Source organism: Salarias fasciatus, chromosome 18 (genome assembly GCF_902148845.1).
Source record: "Salarias fasciatus chromosome 18, fSalaFa1.1, whole genome shotgun sequence".
Taxonomy (NCBI): Eukaryota; Metazoa; Chordata; class Actinopteri; order Blenniiformes; family Blenniidae; genus Salarias; species Salarias fasciatus.
Window position 1 is genome coordinate 18,729,242 of NC_043762.1, and position 18,168 is coordinate 18,747,409.

General features: G+C 41.1%; 3 protein-coding genes across 4 annotated transcripts; 1 reads left to right on the forward strand and 2 right to left on the reverse strand.

The window, feature by feature from the left end:
- Positions 1-270: 270 nt before the first annotated feature.
- Positions 271-4,734, reverse strand: pigr (polymeric immunoglobulin receptor). The gene is made up of 8 exons (XM_030115828.1): positions 4,608-4,734; positions 3,631-3,975; positions 3,463-3,544; positions 3,122-3,348; positions 2,251-2,344; positions 2,066-2,154; positions 1,886-1,935; positions 271-1,780 (listed from the first exon to the last, which is right to left on the reverse strand). Exons 1-8 carry the CDS (start codon positions 4,654-4,656, stop codon positions 1,709-1,711), a joined length of 1,008 nt encoding a protein of 335 aa, XP_029971688.1. The 5' UTR covers positions 4,657-4,734; the 3' UTR covers positions 271-1,708.
- A 3,647-nt stretch (positions 4,735-8,381) lies between these two features.
- Positions 8,382-12,397, reverse strand: dad1 (defender against cell death 1). Its single transcript, XM_030115889.1, has 3 exons — positions 12,056-12,397; positions 10,328-10,504; positions 8,382-8,649 (listed from the first exon to the last, which is right to left on the reverse strand). The coding sequence occupies exons 1-2, from the start codon at positions 12,264-12,266 to the stop codon at positions 10,374-10,376; spliced, it is 342 nt and encodes a 113-aa protein (XP_029971749.1). The 5' UTR covers positions 12,267-12,397; the 3' UTR covers positions 8,382-8,649; positions 10,328-10,373.
- A 1,219-nt stretch (positions 12,398-13,616) lies between these two features.
- On the forward strand, positions 13,617-17,381 carry abhd4 (abhydrolase domain containing 4, N-acyl phospholipase B). 2 transcript variants are annotated; one of them, XM_030115230.1, is made up of 9 exons: positions 13,624-13,770; positions 14,412-14,438; positions 14,723-14,808; positions 14,891-14,995; positions 15,114-15,402; positions 16,018-16,208; positions 16,294-16,405; positions 16,503-16,689; positions 16,790-17,381. In XM_030115230.1, the coding sequence occupies exons 1-9, from the start codon at positions 13,721-13,723 to the stop codon at positions 16,877-16,879; spliced, it is 1,137 nt and encodes a 378-aa protein (XP_029971090.1). In that variant the 5' UTR covers positions 13,624-13,720; the 3' UTR covers positions 16,880-17,381. The 2 variants fall into 2 exon arrangements, with proteins under 2 accessions (XP_029971091.1, XP_029971090.1); XM_030115231.1 differs by lacking the exon at positions 14,412-14,438 and having other exon boundaries at positions 13,617-13,770; positions 16,790-17,380.
- Positions 17,382-18,168: the final 787 nt, after the last annotated feature.

Here is an 18,168-nt window from a genome sequence, read left to right on the forward strand (position 1 = left end):
CAGTAGCAGTCTCTCCTCCAAAACTCAGAGGACCTCTGCACTCAGCACAGACACGGCTCATGTTATCCTGACCTTTTTAGTAATATTGACCCTTTAGAATCTCCGTCTGAAAAGCTGAGGTTGGCTTTAAATATCAATAATAATATACTCCTTAAATCCAGAACCCACAGAAAAGTGTTACCTCACTGACCTCAGTTTAAAAAGTTGAGGTGGACTTTGCTGCGGGTGCATGTGGCCACAAGGAGTAAAATGAACTTTTTTTTTTTTTTTTTCCCCCTCAAATGAGGACAAACCAAAACATTAATATTACCGTGTTCAAGGTTCACCTGACTCTGGGCTCCAGAGCTGTTTTTGGCTGTCTCATTAGCTCGTTCAATTTACAATTCCAACACATCATTCATGGTTCAGCATGAGGACGGCCAGTCCAGCCATGAAATGTGAAGCTCTTTCCTTCTCATCCAATTTGTGAACACTTTGTTATGCATTCTGTCTTCATTTGTTCTCTTGTATATTCAAATTGCTCCATTTCATCACTACGCTCCCATGATCTGTACTTCCACACAACATGGAGTATGATTTTTCTAGCATATAATGAAAGCCTGAATCCATTAATTGGCCAAAATGTTGTCGCTATAACAGCCACAAAAATTAAAATGTATTCCCATGTCAGCTCCATGGGCTTCAGAGGCGGGCAAGATGTACGGGTTTATACTTTATGTCCCTAACTAAGCCGAGGAAAAACCATTATAAAACCTAGAACATAAACAACTATACAGAGAACACTGCTTGCATAAACTGTTAATTTCATTAAAATTAGTAAAACACGGACATCTAAACAGAACTGATTAATCAGCTCGCCCTAAACAAACCGAGGAGTGCATCTCTGAAACATCTACGTGCTGAATAATAATTTCAGAAGCTCCTTGTAAAATGCAACAGCTGTTTGGTGGAGTCTAATTCACAGCCTGCATTCCACTTCACATCTGTGTCTCCCCTGCTGGCACCACCCACGGGTCCCCACTCAACCCACATTTACCATTGTTTGGTGGGAGAAACTGAAACTTTTTCTCTAGGTACTGAATCCAAAAGCACTGAACGTACACATACATTAAAATCGTATTAAAAGAATAAACATGCCTGGTTCATGTCAGGTTCTGATGCTACCAATGAAACACTGAAGTCATGTCAACATGCAAAAGTCAGAAACTGGTCTGCAAATGCTTTTAGTAACACAGAACATTTTATCTATCAAGATAATCTAACAGTAATTATCTTAATTTTTAGTTCTTCATCATGATGATGCCAGTCTTCAAATCCAAATACCGTAAATGCATATTTAAGTGTTTTTACTTTATAAAGTGATATAGGACATAATTTTTAGTATGATGTGTAAAAATCTGCTAAACATATGTCAAACATGCAAATTTTAAGGTCTATTATTTATTGAAAAGCTGAAACAGTAGAAGACAGTGTGTATCAGCTGAATACCTCATCGAATTATAATAGACTTTATCATTAATTAATAGACTTTACGTGACGGATAAACCTTGCAGTTCACGCCTGTGAGATCTGCAGATTCTACCATTTGCATTGAGAGTGCAGCAAACAAAAAGATGGGTGATTACTGGAAGCAGAACGAAACAGAAGACAATAATTCGGGTCTTGTACAAGTTACATTCAGAGAGAAACCACTCACACTCGCTAGATCTCAGTACATAAGTGGGGAATCCTTGCTCAGGATAATGACAGCAGCGCTTTGCATGTCTTCTCCAGCAAATTCCTGTGGATCATAGTAAGAACAATAAAGAATTGAACCACCAAAAACAGATAATCCCTGGCGATTGTGATTTCATGGGCGCAAAGACAGATTGTCGAGGGAGCTTACTTTGTAAGTTCCGGTCATCGCATTAGATTTTCTCAGCGACGGATCCTTCACTAGAAACAAAGAATAAGTATTTAACCTGGAAATAAAACAAATCATCTCATAAAAACTGTGAGATTTATTGAACTAACAAAACCCACCCACATTTAGTGAATAATTTTAAAAAAAAACAAGTGTTCTTACTGTGCAGTTTCCACAACTTTCGCGCCAACAGAGCCACACAGAGTAGGAGCAGAAGGGTGGAACACACCACCACCGACACCCACACGCGGCTGAAACAGACGCAGAACTCATCTGAGCAGGCAGTTCGGCCTCAGCGTCAACTTAAAGGTGAAGGCATAAATCATGAAGGAGCACTTCATCTCTACCTGTGACGGTGCCAACAGTTGGCGCTGGATTTCTGAGGCGGCAGGTGTTCAACAGTCGGACTTGGTGTTGGTGCGGACGTCACCGACACTGCCGCTGGAGAGAAAGGTGTGATACACAGAGCTGAAATGATATACTGGCTGGCAGGAGCAGAAGAGCGTCTGCAACTGTAGCAGCGTTGGCAGAGCACATATAGCATCAATATTTTTGATAGGGGACTCGGAATAATCGATGTCTTGTGTGGCAGAAGACCTGAGAGCGCCTGTCATCTTTCACAAACACATATTGATCTGTCACACCGCTTTTCTCTTCAGATCCATTGTATGCCGAGAGCGGGGGAAAAAAAAAAAACCTGCAGATGCTTGCTTTCTTTCGATGCTGCGGAGGTTCAATTAAAATTGAATTAAATGGAAATGGGGAGCATCCAGACTAAGTCTTATAAAGCTTTTTTTTTTTTCCTGTCACTCTATTTTCCAGTGGCAGCGACAGAGAAACTCTCTACACTGCAATACTGAATAGTCTGCTGCTCGGTCTTTCTCTCCTCTAAATGAAATCAGCTACAGACGAGGAAACCATAAAACCTTGTCAGCAAAACGACGGCTCCTCAAAAAATGTCCTGAGACTTTCTCAGACAGCGCTGGATTAAAACTTTAAGTTGTCCACTCACTTCCCTGGAAATGCAAACTGAATCACACTCAGATGATGAACCGGAATCAGATTGATCGCACGTGCACAACCAATCAGGTTTTAGTCATAAAACTATTTCCTCGGTTCAGCAAAACTTTAACATTTTTAGCATTGAATAGTATTTAGCGCCGTCAACTCTCAGTTTAAAAGGTGATTTCAACATATCACTGTATTTCATCGGCCTACCTGCGGTGGGCCGTGCGCTGACCAGGACGTGCACCCCCACCTTCTGCTGCCCTGCAGAGCACCAGTACCAGCCGGCGTCTCTCATCTGCAGCTTCTTTAAGGTTACAGTGAAAGCCCCAGTTCTGTCATCGCTGATGGCCACTGAGGCGTCTTCGTAGCTCCCGTCGGGGCCCGTCCGCCGGCAGGAGTTCCAGTCTCCACTGCGACACCACTTCCTCTCGCTCTCTCTGTTGGCAGGCCGTCACCGAGGAGTCACTTAGAGCCGACTGTCCACACACATTCGCAAACTGTTTATGTGTGGATGATTGTAAATGACTGCAAAACTGAAATAAAACCAATACCTGTATTTCTCACTGTAGAGGCATTCGACTGTGACGCTGCTGCCTTCCTCTCCGCTCACTCTGCTGTTTACGATAGACATACCTGCAAAAATAGCAAATGAAAAGCATTGCAAAAATTCAATAGTAGTCCAAGCAACAGTTCTAATCCCACATCCCTTCGATGCTCACCGTGTACGACCTTGATGTGGGTGAAAGCAGAGTCATCGGTGCTCCACACCCCGCCGATCTTCACGCCACACATGTACCAGCCCGAGTCGGCCTCCTTCATGTCTCTCATGGTCACTGTGAACACCTGTTGGACCGGGTCGTCAGAAATGCTCACCCTGGCCTCGGACGTATCAGCTGAAGGGAGCTCGTCGGTCTGAGCCATGCTGGTGCAGAACTCCCTGATCCTGCCCTGACACCAGTACTTCACATAGCCGGCGAACTGGGGCTCGTAGTGGCAGGGGATCGTGAGCGATCCACCCTCCAGCACTGCAAGCTCTTCCTCCGTGGTGATCTCGCAGAGGAAGACTGAAAGCATGAATGAGTGTCTGAAGTTAAAGTTTCAGTAATCCTTCTGCCTGAACAACAGTTATCACAGTGGACAATTCTTATCTGCAACTGTGACTGAGGAACTAAGAATTTGGCCTTGAGGAACGCTCGCACCGCATTTATAGCTTCGGCTTTCGTTTGTTACACAAAGCTCCCTGCTCTAACTTACCTCTCCATACTTATTCAAAATTGTATTGTTCCCCAGCAGTACACAGGCTTTTGAAGGCTTGACAAAATAAACATCAAACATGGGTGTTGCCAGGGGGCAAACAGGACGAAAGCTTGTACAATTTACGAAAAACACAAAGGTTTTTTTTTTTTCCCCTCTTTCTCCTGCAGAAAACAGCAGCTGTCTTCGACAGATGATTAATACAGAGAAGTAATAAAATAGTAAATAGAAATGAAGCATAAAGAGTGTATTTCATTACAGCATTGGCATTTGCCAAAAGCACTATTTAGAAAAAAAAAAAAGGAGGAGGAGGCAGCAGGCATTACTCATCCGCTTTTCAGCGAATGTCAACAGAAAAAAGCAGCTGCAGAGGTTTTTGTCCAACTCTGGTGAGCAAAAAAACCTCAGTATGTATTCATATTTTTTTATTTATTTTTTTTACCTGGGATCCACGGTAGGAGGCCAAGGGTGAGTAAGAAGAGTCGCGGCATGATTCAACTTATGGTTTGAGGGTTGCAGAGTCTCTCCCCTGTACAAACAGTCCTGGTTCCACAAAGTGAAACTCCCCCTGTCACATGACCCTTAGTTGGATCCAGATGTTGCAGAGTTTAACCATGTCGGTGCCTTTAAAATATAAAGCAACTATCACTTTTACTCAATCAAAACCCCAAATTCTCATGTTTAAAGATTCTAGACCTTTGAGGAACGGTTCAACATTATTCACTCAATAATTTTCTTGTTAGAATTCACAAAATCAGATAAAAATGAACTCATGCTAACACAACAATGGGAAGGGAAAGATAATGTCACTAAAATCAGCATGTTTTGGGTGGAACAAAGCGTCTAAATAAACATGTTATTTTATGCTGTGGACAGATGCTAATGGTTTGATCAACAGTCGTCCAGATGCACTGCAGCTCTAAGTGCAACATAAAGACGCAGGACCAAGTGCAGTTCCCAAAATGCTGGACTGCTCCTTTAAAGTTTTTGGTCAGCCAGTCAGAACATGTCATATTTAGCCTCTGCTATCCTTTTAATAACCTATTCTCACACACTACACACATTTTTATTTCGCGGCTGCAGGGGATTTATTTGGCAGGCAACAACAAAATGACTTGTTTTTGATGCCTGAAAACCTTGGATCAGGTCCAGTCTTCATTTTTTGGATTAAGCTTCAACGCACAACCCTCACAGCCACTGAATTACCAAGCAATTATTCAAATCCTCCAGTTTTGCTTTGTGAAGAGTGTCCCTGAAGTCCTTCACTCTTTTGTTTTTCTCACCACAAAGCTTTTTGTGGTCAGACACCATGGAAAGAGTTTGGCAAAAAGGAAAGTGAACTTCTTCCTTTGAAAACCCAGATCAGAGAAATGAAACTTCACTTTTTTTTTTCCTCTTGCCTGTTTGGTTTCCTGCCACAGCATTGTGTAATATTGTTGTTAATTTCTGGGACTGGAGAATGAAAACATCTTATTTGAATCCCTTGGAAAATGATACATACTTTAAACTGTTGTGTGACTCGCAGCAATAATGATAGCTTCCGTTCCCCATTCTTGCAAATATTAGAACAATATAGATCCACCCCAAAAAACAAACAAAAAAACTGGGATTTTCAGCATGAAATACGCTGCAGCCCGCCCAATGCTCACTCTCAATTTTTGTCTCATGTCAAGTATTCTGCTTTATTCAAAAGCTGCAGATGTTGGAGTAATAAATACCATGTAGGTAATAAGAACCATAATCATTATTTTATTAGTTAGGTGGTTTAAATCTGAATTAACTACTAAGCTTTTAAACACAGACTGCAAATGTTATGTTGTTACCTGCAGTTTTATACAAAAAGCTTAGATTGGCATTCTAGTTCAATCCAATAAAATCATTATGTTTTTAAATTGCATAATAAATAGTAATAAAAACTGTTTGGTGAGGAAAAGAGATGACATGTGCATGCACACATTCAAAAACACTCTTTAAACCCTGCAGATTCACAATTCAGCCATTCAAAATAGCGATATGCAAAACTCATTCATCGTCTATATACAATTATTCTTGTATTTACATAATTTTTTTTGTTCTCTTGATGGATGAACGTGTTTCTTCACAAAAAAACAAGAAAGTCCTCTCGCTGCAAACAGCTTTTGTGGATATGTGTTCGTACTAGTTTTACCCAAACTGTTTAAAACACCATAAAAGTGCAAAAATTGATTAACAGGTGAACATGGAAATATGTCACGTTTTCTACACGACACGTCCTATACCCTATAAAAATTAATAAATCAACATACCTTCATGAAATAAAATGTGAATGCAACAAAACTATTTGTGCAACTTTTCCTACTTACCTTCTGAAACTTGAATGTTCTGCACTGCAACTGTGATTGAAAAAAAAAAAAAAATACCCACAATGCTAATGTCATTATGTTTACCTGCGAACTGCACCCGGGACGTGACGACGACTGCCTTCACAGTGAATCCCTGATGATTGGTAGACAGGCTGCCTTTTTGCTCGCCATTAAATCAGCACAGGAAGAGATTCAGACTTGACCTTTGCAGCAGAAATCTGGGATGGCAAACTTGATTAAGTCTCTCTCTCTCTCTTTGCCTGCATGCCAGGCAGTTTTATTTCCAGTTCACACTGCTCTGTGCTTTCACACTCCAGCACCAAACCGGCTCGAACACCGCCTCGGGTCAGTGCATTCTGTGACAAATGTAGGCAAGAATTGGCTCTACGCAGTTTAAAGCAATTTTGGAGGAATGTGTTGGACTCCATCACTTCTTCTTGAACAAGTAATAGGAGTGAACCCGCCATTTGCTCTGGGGGCTAATGTTCTTGCTCTGCCCTCTCTCTGCACTGATAGGGTGGCATAAAACGCTGCTGCAAAGTTGTCGGTTTCAACTTTAAAAATAAATGATTCAGTCTGGGGGCTTAGAGAGAAATATCAACAGCGCGCAGCAGCGAAATGTTTAGACGACGTGAAACCAAAAGTTTTTTTTTTTTTTGGACTGAAACATTACCTGAAAATGTGCATAATACATCAAAAGCCCTCACTATGCAGAATCCTTCACAGAGCAGCTGAAATAAATTCATTTCTCATTAAATCAGTCGGATATTAATGAAGCAGATGGTTAAGGTGGAGCTCATATTAAATTCTTTATCTGTTTTGGGTTGTTAGTTTAATCTATTATGGAACATCATATTTTATTTGTTACCCATATGTTCTCGAAAGCGTTGAACTGGGAGCCGAGGCTCTCGGCTGACTCCGGCATTATAACATGTAGAGTATTTTCTCAGTTCAAAAGCGCAGAATACCATTTTTGTCTTTAGGCTTCAGCGCCGGTAATTTCAAATAACACGAAAGGCAATTGCATTATGAAGCAGCGCTTGGAGCGGGATTAGATCAATGTTGAAAGAACAGTGCGGGAGCCATTCAATACGCCGTGCCCAAAACTGTGAAGGTTTTAAAAGCAATTGGACCTTTGGCTGCATTCCAGCTGCTGCAGACTGAAGACAGAGAGACCCCCACCGTCCGGGGTGGAGGTCTGAAGTGTCTGCCGACCTCTGAGGGGAACACAAGCGAAGCAGGCCGCAGTCCGAGGAGACTCCTCAGCCAAACACTAAAAACATAATTATATCCAGTTTAATATGAATGGGCCCTATCACTTTTAAACTTTTAAACTCGGTGTTAGAAGGATTGCAACGCCCACGCGCTTATCAATTTCGTTGCGAACGTTTTCAGATTAAAGCCACTTCTCGTGCAGTCATTATTTTTCTCTTGAATTGGATGTGCGGAGGCAGAAAGCCTCACGATGAGAAAAAAAAAAAAAAAAAAAAAAATTGAGTTACTGGACTGTGGAGTGAAAATGCACAACCTCTGAAGATGTGCTAAACCTTCCATCACACGGCGGCTTTTCAACAGCCGCCTGGAGGTTACAGCGTTCCTCTCGGCTACTTTTTAGAAATCACTTCTCCTCGCAGCAGCTCTTAATGGTGACACACAACACCAGCAAGCTTAATGTGAAAAAGCTGCAGTAAATAGGAAGCTGTTAAATGTTTTTGCTAATTATGATTATTTTTAAACAGATTTCTTTCAAAAATACAGCCACACGACGACTACTAATAATAAAGCTCTGTGCCAGGAACCTCTTAATACTTCATTTGTTCTTTCAATGAGTTAAAAAAAAAACACTTCAATTCAAGAAATACCCATTCACGAGGCCACTTTTACAGGTATTTTTAATTCTGTCAGTGCAAAAGTGGAATGCTTCACAAACTTTCAACTTAAAAAAAAATGAAAAAAGAATTTAGCATTTGGCCAGTAAAAAAAAAAAAGAAAAAAAAAAAAGATACTGCGCTGTTCCAAGACAAATTACATGTGATTCAGTGTTTGTGGTGCGATGGGACAGTCCAATTCAGCGGCACAAAAAACCGACAAGGCATCACGTCCTTTCAGGGATTTCTTTTTAATAACTCCCGCTGATGTGATCTGTGGAAATAAAAAAAGAAAACAGCGGTAAAAGAAAGGTTAGTGACACCGAGGTCACGGAATAGTTACTCACAGGCGACAAAGAAACAAGACAATACAGTCTGACCTTCCTCGCTGCTGGCAAGGCTGAAAATTCAATATGAGTGTTTTCCAGCAAAGCAGAAGCAATATATGGCACGATGCAGGCGTCCCGAGAGAGACATCTTATCACACGCAGTTTGTGGAGCCGTTCCACTGAGAATCGAGTGATAAACTAGCTACGACGAGTGATGTGACTGAGAGCACCCGAAGGACAATGGTATATTTCCTATATATGTATTTACAGTCCACTGAGAGACAGACACATATAGTGTGGATCCTCGTCCTCACACAATAACTGTAATTGAATGATTCTTTAAAGCGACTGTTCATTCTTGCTGGTACAGACTTCATCAGGACACATCTCGTGGGTTTGTGAATCCTATGAGCTCTCAAATTGGATTCAGTCTCAAAATAACACGGGAGAATACAGGCGGCCTCGAGCCTTTCGTTTTTTATTTTGATCCCTCCATGCTTTTTCATATCTCTGACATCAAGACAGCTTTGGATTGGTGGCTGTTTTCTGTGAAATGTGTTCGGACCAAACAACATTTTCAAGATGAAGCCATGAAGTGTTGCAGCATCATGGGGGAGTGGTCTCTCCTCGCAGTAAGAACATCCCCAGAGCAAGTGAATACGGCCTGTGGGCCGAAACAGGTTCCAATCTGGGTCAGAAAACCACCAAGCAAAGTGAAAAACCTGCCCAGAAACCACCGACTTTTTAACACAGCTTTCTGAGACAGGAAGAAGGCTTTCAAATGCAATAGTTACGACAACATTTTGAGGGAAATTTCGTATATTTTATCTCATTGAAATTGCCTTTTTCCAAAAAAGATACTTTGTGCCAGAACAATGAAAAGTTTTGAAGTTTAATTTTAAGGGTTAATATGGCAGGATTTCACCAGTCTGGCCCTATCAAGATGAAGTTTGGCTGCATGTGGCCCCTGAAGTAACACGAGTTTGACAAACCTGAAAAAGAAGGATCTGTAAATGCAGCATGACACTCTTTGACGAATGAGAACTCCAAAACTCAGGACTGTGTTTGGTCTACTTAAAGCAAATCAGAAGTCACAGTGTAGAAGAAACAAAGCTAACCGGTGGAGGAAGCCAAGAAAATAACAAAAACAATATATTAGAAAAATATGTCCCGTGGGCAGACGTGGAGTAATGAGGAGGTGCAGGCATGCGGTCAGATGACTAAATATTGCTTGCTTGCAGCCACTCAAAAGAACAATACTTTAAATTTGCTCCATTGTTTATTGTGTGTGAATTATTTTGTAATGATTAGATTTTGTTCCAGCGGTTTGGTCTGCTTTCAAAAGAGCACAAGGTGTGAAAGTTTGTGCATAATGTGCCCAAATCGAACCAAGTCTCCGGGAAATCCTTTAAAACAGGACCCTAAGTTTTGTGACAGAACAAAAAAACACAAGTACATTTTAAAAATGTTACCATCTAAGCAGCTTTTTTCCAATCTATATAAACAACTAGAGTCTAGACAACTCCGACCTGCTATAGTTTGTTCTTAGACTGCAGGATAAAAAGCCTGTTGCTTCTAATAATACACAAGATTTCTGCAGCATTGAACAAGCATGTGTCTCACCTTCTGTGAGGCGGCAGAGCAACACCAGGCGGACACAGATCCTGGTTCAGCCAATGAAGTTCATCACGACCAGATGAAGGACGGTGTGAGCAAATAGAAAGTCAGCGAAGGCTCGTTCGGGGGAGATGGACAGGAAGTCTCCTTTGTTCTGTGGGTTGATCTGGATACGAAGACACACTAGAGAAAAAAAAAACATAAGACAAGATTTTTTTGGATCACTTATGTTACAAAAAAAAAAACAGTATCTATTATGTGTTTGATGAACTGTCAGTGGTTTCATCAGCAGATGTTCTGCATAACAGGGTTGAAAAATTCTCCACTGGTTAAATTTAACCACAGAGTTAAATTAAGAAAAAAAGCTAATTTTGCATAATTAAAATATTAAAATAAACCCTGCCTTGGGGGAAGAGCACTACTAATCAAGTGGTCACGGAGTCAATAGAATCGATTTTTCCTTTTAATTTTTGGGAATAAGAGAGCATGAGTGTGTGACACAAAAAGTTAATATTACAAAACAGAATTTGATGCACAACCGTCAGTGTCGCACAGCAGTCATGATGACAGACGCATAACTAAAAATTAAGACGTATCAGATTATTTTAAATTCAAAGCATCAAACTAGCATGACCAGACTAATGTCTGTGTCATAGAAGCGTTTCAGCTTGGTTGAAGTGAAAGCTTTACAGTGCTGCGTGGTTTACAAGCAGCTGGCTGAACTGGAGGTGCTGAGTTTTTCACTGGGAGGGAGCAAAATGAGCAATGTTGGGACAATGTTTTACGGACCAACAGGACAACATTCTGCCTTTGCCAAACTGACGAAAGGGTGAAAATTTTCAGAAACACATGATCTGCTGATGACTCAATACCTGCAACCTCTTCTATGAATTACAGAGGGAATGTGACGGCTGTTGACCGGGCTCATTGATCATTTTACTGAACTCAGAAATCTACTGCAATATTTTCCTGCTGTTTCAAAGATATATACTTCATCATGCAGGAAGATAATGACCAGAACACCACTGCAAAAATAACAATAATAATAAAGTTAATATGAAAGTCCATAATGAATCCATTCTACCTGCTGAATAGGAATTTGAACAGATCAGTCTTTCCATAAACAACTGAAAGAGGTAGTGGCAGAAGCCTGGAAGCCTTTGCTGTGATATTTATTATGACAATGACAACTAAAAATTACAAGAAAGTTAAAGAAGGAAGAATGACTGAAGATAAAGCACTTCTGAATGATGAATCTGAAACTAAAGATCTACCTGTAATACTAGCTTGCATTAAAAATGTGTGCGTTTCACAGAAAGCACCATGCTTCATATCATTTTACTTTCTTCAGAGCCAGATGTAAATTATAAAAAATAAAAGATCGAATGCACATCTCTTGTGTAATGTTCATCATTTAAAGCCAAATGGAAATATGTTCAAATTAAAGTGATCTGTCACATTACTGGTGTGGAATTCTCCACTGGATGCAGCATGGTTACACCAGATGGAGAGTGGTGGAAAGGCTGCTTTGGGTAGTGTAGTTTAAACATGTGATATTGAACAATAACACAGAAGTAGTCCGAATAATGGTTTACAACTGCCGGCTACCTGTGTTAGCTTGGTGGCTACTGGCTAACCTGAGTCTGCACGCGCAATGAAGGCACAAAAACCACATGTGGCTATAAAGTCACCTGCTGACCGTCAGTGTGCATCTTGTACCGAGTCCACATTTACCTGCGAGGATGAAGGAGCCCACGCAGGAGATGAATCCAGACAGAAAGCTGTTGAAGGGGAAGGTTCCGACGAGCAGACAGTAGAGGAACTGCAGCGCCCCGGTCAGCAGGATGTAGAGCAGATACGCGTCCACCACCTTCAGCTTGTTGGGCGTCGTGGTGGTGTACTCCTCCAGAAACCGGGAGATAACGGAGATGACTGAGTTTGACATGGTTTCTGCGTCTGAAGTGTACAAAAAGACTCCAACCTGGCCCCTCTTCCTCAGTCAAAGCAGTGACGTGTCCTCACACACCGGAACCGACAACGTTGCAACACACATTAAGGTCCGAGTAGCAACAAAGGTACCCGGAATACGGTTCCGAAGTTGCAAGGACTGTAAACATTGAATTTTTTTTCACAGACATTGCATTTTTTGTGCATCTGCACTCCTAACATCTGAGGACTGCTAACACATATGCTTCTTTTAAATCAGGACACTATTATTTGATCAGGCTATTTCAGTTATTGTATTAACCTCTTCTTAAAAAAGCTTTTATTGTATTTATTCTAATCTTACATTGTTATTAATAAGCTTTTTTTAAATGTGTGTCTTTTATTTCCTTGTAAAGCACTGTGAATTACCTTATGTCTGAAAGACGCTACATAAATTAATTTGCCTTGTCTTCAGCATATCAAAATTATATGTTCAATGTTTTGACTTCTCTTTTGTATTTCAATTTTTACATATGAATATCCATCCATTTTCTATACCGCTTTATCCAGTGCAATGTCGCAGGGTGCTGGAATCATTTCCAGTTAACTATGGGTGAGGGCAGGGTTCCCCTGGACAAGTCGCCATTCAGTCACAGAGAAAAGACACAGAGACAGACAACCATGCACTCACATTCATGCCTACTGGCAATTTAGTCTCACCAAATAATTTCACATGTATGTTTTTGGAATGTGGAAGCAAACTGGAGTCCCCGGAGGAAACCCACATACTCGGAAAAACATGCAAACTCCATACAGAAAGGCCATGGCCAGTACTTGAACCTGAGACTTTTTGCAATGGAGCAACAGTGTATCCCACTGCACCATGGTTCAGACTGTTTTTTTTTTTTTTAACTATTGCAACTGATGCACATAGATCATTGATAAGTATGTTGTTTTTCCTTTGAATGCATCTCCTTGTGTTGCTGATTTACATGTTACTTTAGATTTATTACTGTATTATTTTATTATGAATTATCAAAATTTAGAAATTCGAGACCGTAAAGCCCAGTGGGCATAACAATGATGTAAAATCGAGGAAGATGGTCAACTCGGATTAGAGATGCAGCTGTAAGTCAACTTCGAACTTGTTTTCAGCTGTTTTTTTTTATGTAGACACTTTCCATTGATTTAATGCAATTTATAAGATAGAAAATAAAGCGTATAATTTTTTAATTTCAATTTTTCCACTTGAACTGCCCACTCTCTCGTGTGCGATAAAAACGACGCTTGTGGAGTTGCGGGTGGCGCATCTTCTCAATAAACGATCTTTGTACTTGGTCAGCTGACGTAAGAGCGACGGAGTTACAAAACAGCAAAAACTAGCTTAGCTCCATTCATGTAATAACAGTGCGGACACATAACCGCGAGCGATCATACTCCGTCCATGTGAGTGTAGGACTAGTATGTCAACCAATGGATCCTGCTACGACCTCAGAGCCTCTTCAGAACGACTGTGAACCTGAGTGAGTACAACCTCTTGACAACACAAGCTGTCTCCAATCACTTTTCAGCTCAACTTCTACAAACTGGAGAAAGTGAGGCTTTATTTCAGAGACCGTGCCTCACATACTTAGAAAAAAGTGCTTTGTCATTGTGTACACTACTATTTCTAGTTTCACAGGCTTAAATTATTTGTTTTTATGCTTTGACGGTCATAGGACAACATGTTTGGAACAAACTACTTGTATTCAGCTATGTTTTTTCACCTCACGTGCTCTCGTTTAGCTTTTTTGTTCGTCATGCTACAATAAAACAATTAATTTGTCGTAAATGATACAATTCGTCAATTTTATCTGGCTCCCTGTTATGTAAGAGTACTGAAGTAGTAAAATGAACCCTACAGGAGTGGCTCATTCTGTTCAGTAGAGATTAAATGAGATTGTGTTGATCTCACACTCCTGACAAACAGGATTTCTTTTTGATAGTCACTGTACAGAAAGGAGGGGCAGCAGTGACACTTCTTAAAATGACTCGGCATAACTGAGCTTCTTGGAAAGCTGAGCAGGTGAAAGGTCTGCTGGTGGTCCAGCTGTACACTGAGGTAGAAATGTGAAACCAGCTGACAAAAGGGAGATGACCATTTCAACCCATCTGTTTGTTTTAGGGGAGATACTGCAACAGGCAAAAGTTGGTAAGACACATTTTGCGTTGTGTTCTTGTATTAAAAAAAACTGAGTGGTGATAGATAACCAGGGTGAGTAATAACCATCCTGTCGCCAGTGTCCCTGCCCTGGCATTGACAGCCAGACTGATAGCAGTGAAATGTGACACTCTTGCATGTGCACAATGCAAATAATAACGTCTGCAGTGGCTTTTACCTTCAGACCTGCGCCGGATGCATGGAACCTGCACTGTATTTCCTCTCCAGTTGCCAATCCATTCTTCACACGTTTCTGTCCTCGCTGTTTCTGTCAGGTCCAGTTCAGTCTGGAGTCGGTGGCCTTCTTGGCGTCCAACTTCCATGTCTCTTTTGAAGACTGTGGAGTCAAAGATCCTCGCCTGTAAGAGCATCGTGCTGAGTGATTATGCTGAATATGCAGGAGTGGATGTAAACGTAAATCTGATCTTTTTTTGGTGTGGCAGGTATTCAAAATGACCTATGGGCCAGATTTGTGACCCTACCAAACCAGGACCGAATATGGACTCTGACCCTCACCAACAAGATGGTGCGCAAACCAGCAGAACAAGGTACTATCCCCCGCCATCTTTTAACCAGTTTTTGTATGCTGACAAGGAAAAAAAAAAAACATACATCTTAATACAGACTACACCAACCCTGATGTCTTTGTTGTTCCCGTTATCCCAGCACCTAAGACGCCCCTGGTAATGGTTCACGGCTTTGGTGGAGGGGTAGGCCTGTGGATCCGGAACCTGGATGCATTGAGTCGGTCACGGCCCGTCTACGCCTTCGACCTCCTGGGCTTCGGCAGGAGCTCCAGGCCTCCCTTTCCTTCAGACGCTGCCAAGGCAGAAGAGCAGTTTATCAGCTCCATCGAGCAGTGGAGGCAGTCTGTTGGCCTGGAAAACATGATTCTCCTGGGGCACAGTCTGGGGGGCTACCTGGCTACCTCCTACGCAATCCAATATCCATCAAGGTATTAAAGCAGATGAGATACTATGTGAAAAAAATAGTGAATGACAATGAAAAAAAAAGATTTACTGTTATGTTTAAGGATTCAGGACATCAGTGAATCATTTCTGTAGAGACATTAGCAACGGCAAAGATTTTACTTTGTTATATGTGTGCGATGGCACTAACTACATGATAAAAGTGAGAGAAGATCTTTTGACATAATGAAAAAGGCAGTGATTTGGTTTTCTTTCAGTCATTTGCATGATTCCCTAATATTTTTAGGTAATCCATTCGGTTGCTGCAGTCATTTATTTAAAACATTAATAGTGCCTCTGATTTATGTCCGCAATACAGTTCCTGTTACAGTAACAAAGGAAAGAAAAATATCCCAGCTTTGCACTTTCTTTCAGCTCTGACAGCCTATTATTTTGCTTTTAAGTCATGAAACTTTTCTGTATGAGTTCATCTCAATGAGTTTTCAGACTCTGGAGAGCATCATTCAGACCGGACAAGCTGCTGTTTGATGGGTTGTTAAAAAGATCAGTGTTCGCCAGCATGTTTGCTGTCGCGTATTTGATGCGATGACAAATGAGTGTTTTTCTGCACCGTAACTGTATCTTGCTTGTCTTTTTTGCAGAGTATCACACCTGGTTCTGGTCGATCCGTGGGGCTTCCCTGAGCGACCCAAGCCTCAGCCCCAGCCACAAGATACTGAAGGCCAGGGTCCAGAGCCGGTGAAGAGGTCCATTCCCCGCTGGGTGAAAGCCGTTGCAGGAGTCGTCTCACTCTTCAACCCACTGGCTGTCATCAGGGCAGCAGGCCCGTGGGGTAAGAAGAGCAGATACCCATCTTTGGTCAGGCTTTGGTTAATATAGTTGTAATTTTTTTTTTTTTTTTGTACTCTTTCATTCAGGTCCTGGCTTGGTGAACAGGTTTCGTCCTGATTTTAAAAGAAAATTTGAAGACCTGTTTGATGATGACACTATGACGCAGTATATCTACCACTGTAATGCACAAACGCCAAGGTATCTTCAGGAAACAAAATAACATTTATAATGTCACCTGCCACAAGCTGATCTTTATAAAATGTGATGTCCTACCGTGTTTTCTTCTGCCTCGTAGTGGAGAGGTGGGTTTCCGAGCCATGTCCGAGTCCCTGGGGTGGGCGAAAACCCCCATGCTGCACCGGGTTCATCTCCTGCCCCCGGCCATGCCCGTCACCATGGTGTATGGAGCCCAGTCCTGGGTGGACAGCTCATCGGGGGACAGCATGGTCCAGATCCGGGGCCAGGCCCACACCAGAGTCGTGGTGAGTGGAGATGTAAACATTAAAATACATTGAGACGCTAATGGTGGTCTAAAATATGCAGTTGATCCCCGATTTGAATTGCATCTGTTCCCATCTGCAGCTGATAAATGGAGCCTCTCACCACGTGTATGCTGATCAACCCGAGGAGTTCAACAGAGTGGTGGAAAATATATGTAAAACTGTCGACTGACCATCTGTGAGTGTGTATTCTGCATATGAACACCGACCGTGTAGAGACAATTGACATTTTAGCACTTCAGCCTTTGCATGTGAAGCATGCCAGAGGGTTTTTGTATCGGGGCATATCCAGACAGGATGAGTTTGAATGTAATTCCATTTTTGTATTCTGACAAATTATGAAGATCATTGCTGTCAAACTTCATTATATGTAAGCCAGTGTATTTAGATTTATTTATAACATCACCGAACACAATTGTTAACCTCATTACAGCACTTATGAATTATGTTATCCATCGAATTTTTTTTTAATTGATACATGCTCATTTGATATTACACTGGCTGTTGATAAGCGGTGGCCACATGACGGTTGATTCACTCTTTAAGTTGTGCCTAACATTGTTTCTCTGATCACTGCTTTTTTGCTTATGTTTGTCCCACTGTATCACACTGCTGTCTGTATTTTATATGTGAAAGCAATAAAAATCATATGTGACATAAAATGCCCCGTGCAGTGCATTTTATAGCCCCACCAGTAGAGGGCAGTAGTAAGTGGTGTTTCTAGGTCCGGTCTGTGAGCGAAGGGAGGATACTGAACTTGGAAAAATAGACTTCCATTACCAAGGATGAAAAGATAAATGTACACTAGTCAAAATAAATACTTCAATAGATATTGAATATGTTATTAACTGCAACACAATTGGTTAAGTAATGCCCAAATGAGCATTTGAGCTAAAAAAAAAAAAAAAAAGCTAAACATTTCAAGGTGTGCAAATATGAAAAGTGTAAAGATTGTTGAAGAAAATTAAGTATATGGAAAAAGTAGCTCATAAGACTGAGAAGTAATAGATATTTCAAATGTGAACTTAATAATACAACCTGCAAAAAAGTTTTTTTTTTTTGTCTTGAAGTTTAGCTGATGATACAATCTTATTAAACAAGCACACAAAAATCAAAGTTGAAAGTGTACACAGTAGTTACAAACTGACAGGAAAACACTTGAGCCAAGTGTATAGGGAGATGCTGCTATTATGTTTTGGCCACATTTACCTTTGCAGGATGCTTGATTGATGCATCTGACTTGAAATAAAAGAAAAAGTGGGGACATGAGCAAATAGCAGGATAATGGTTCTCAGTGACGTGTCAGCGGTGTTTTACAGAGCTCCGAAGCTGAAGATGGTAAATCGTGATTCAGGTTCACCAGTTTGAAGCATTTCAGCAGAATTTCATTTATTATAAATGGCACACAAGGGTAGTTATTCCCACTCTGAAGTCTTGAAACAGCCTTCAATCATAAAATTG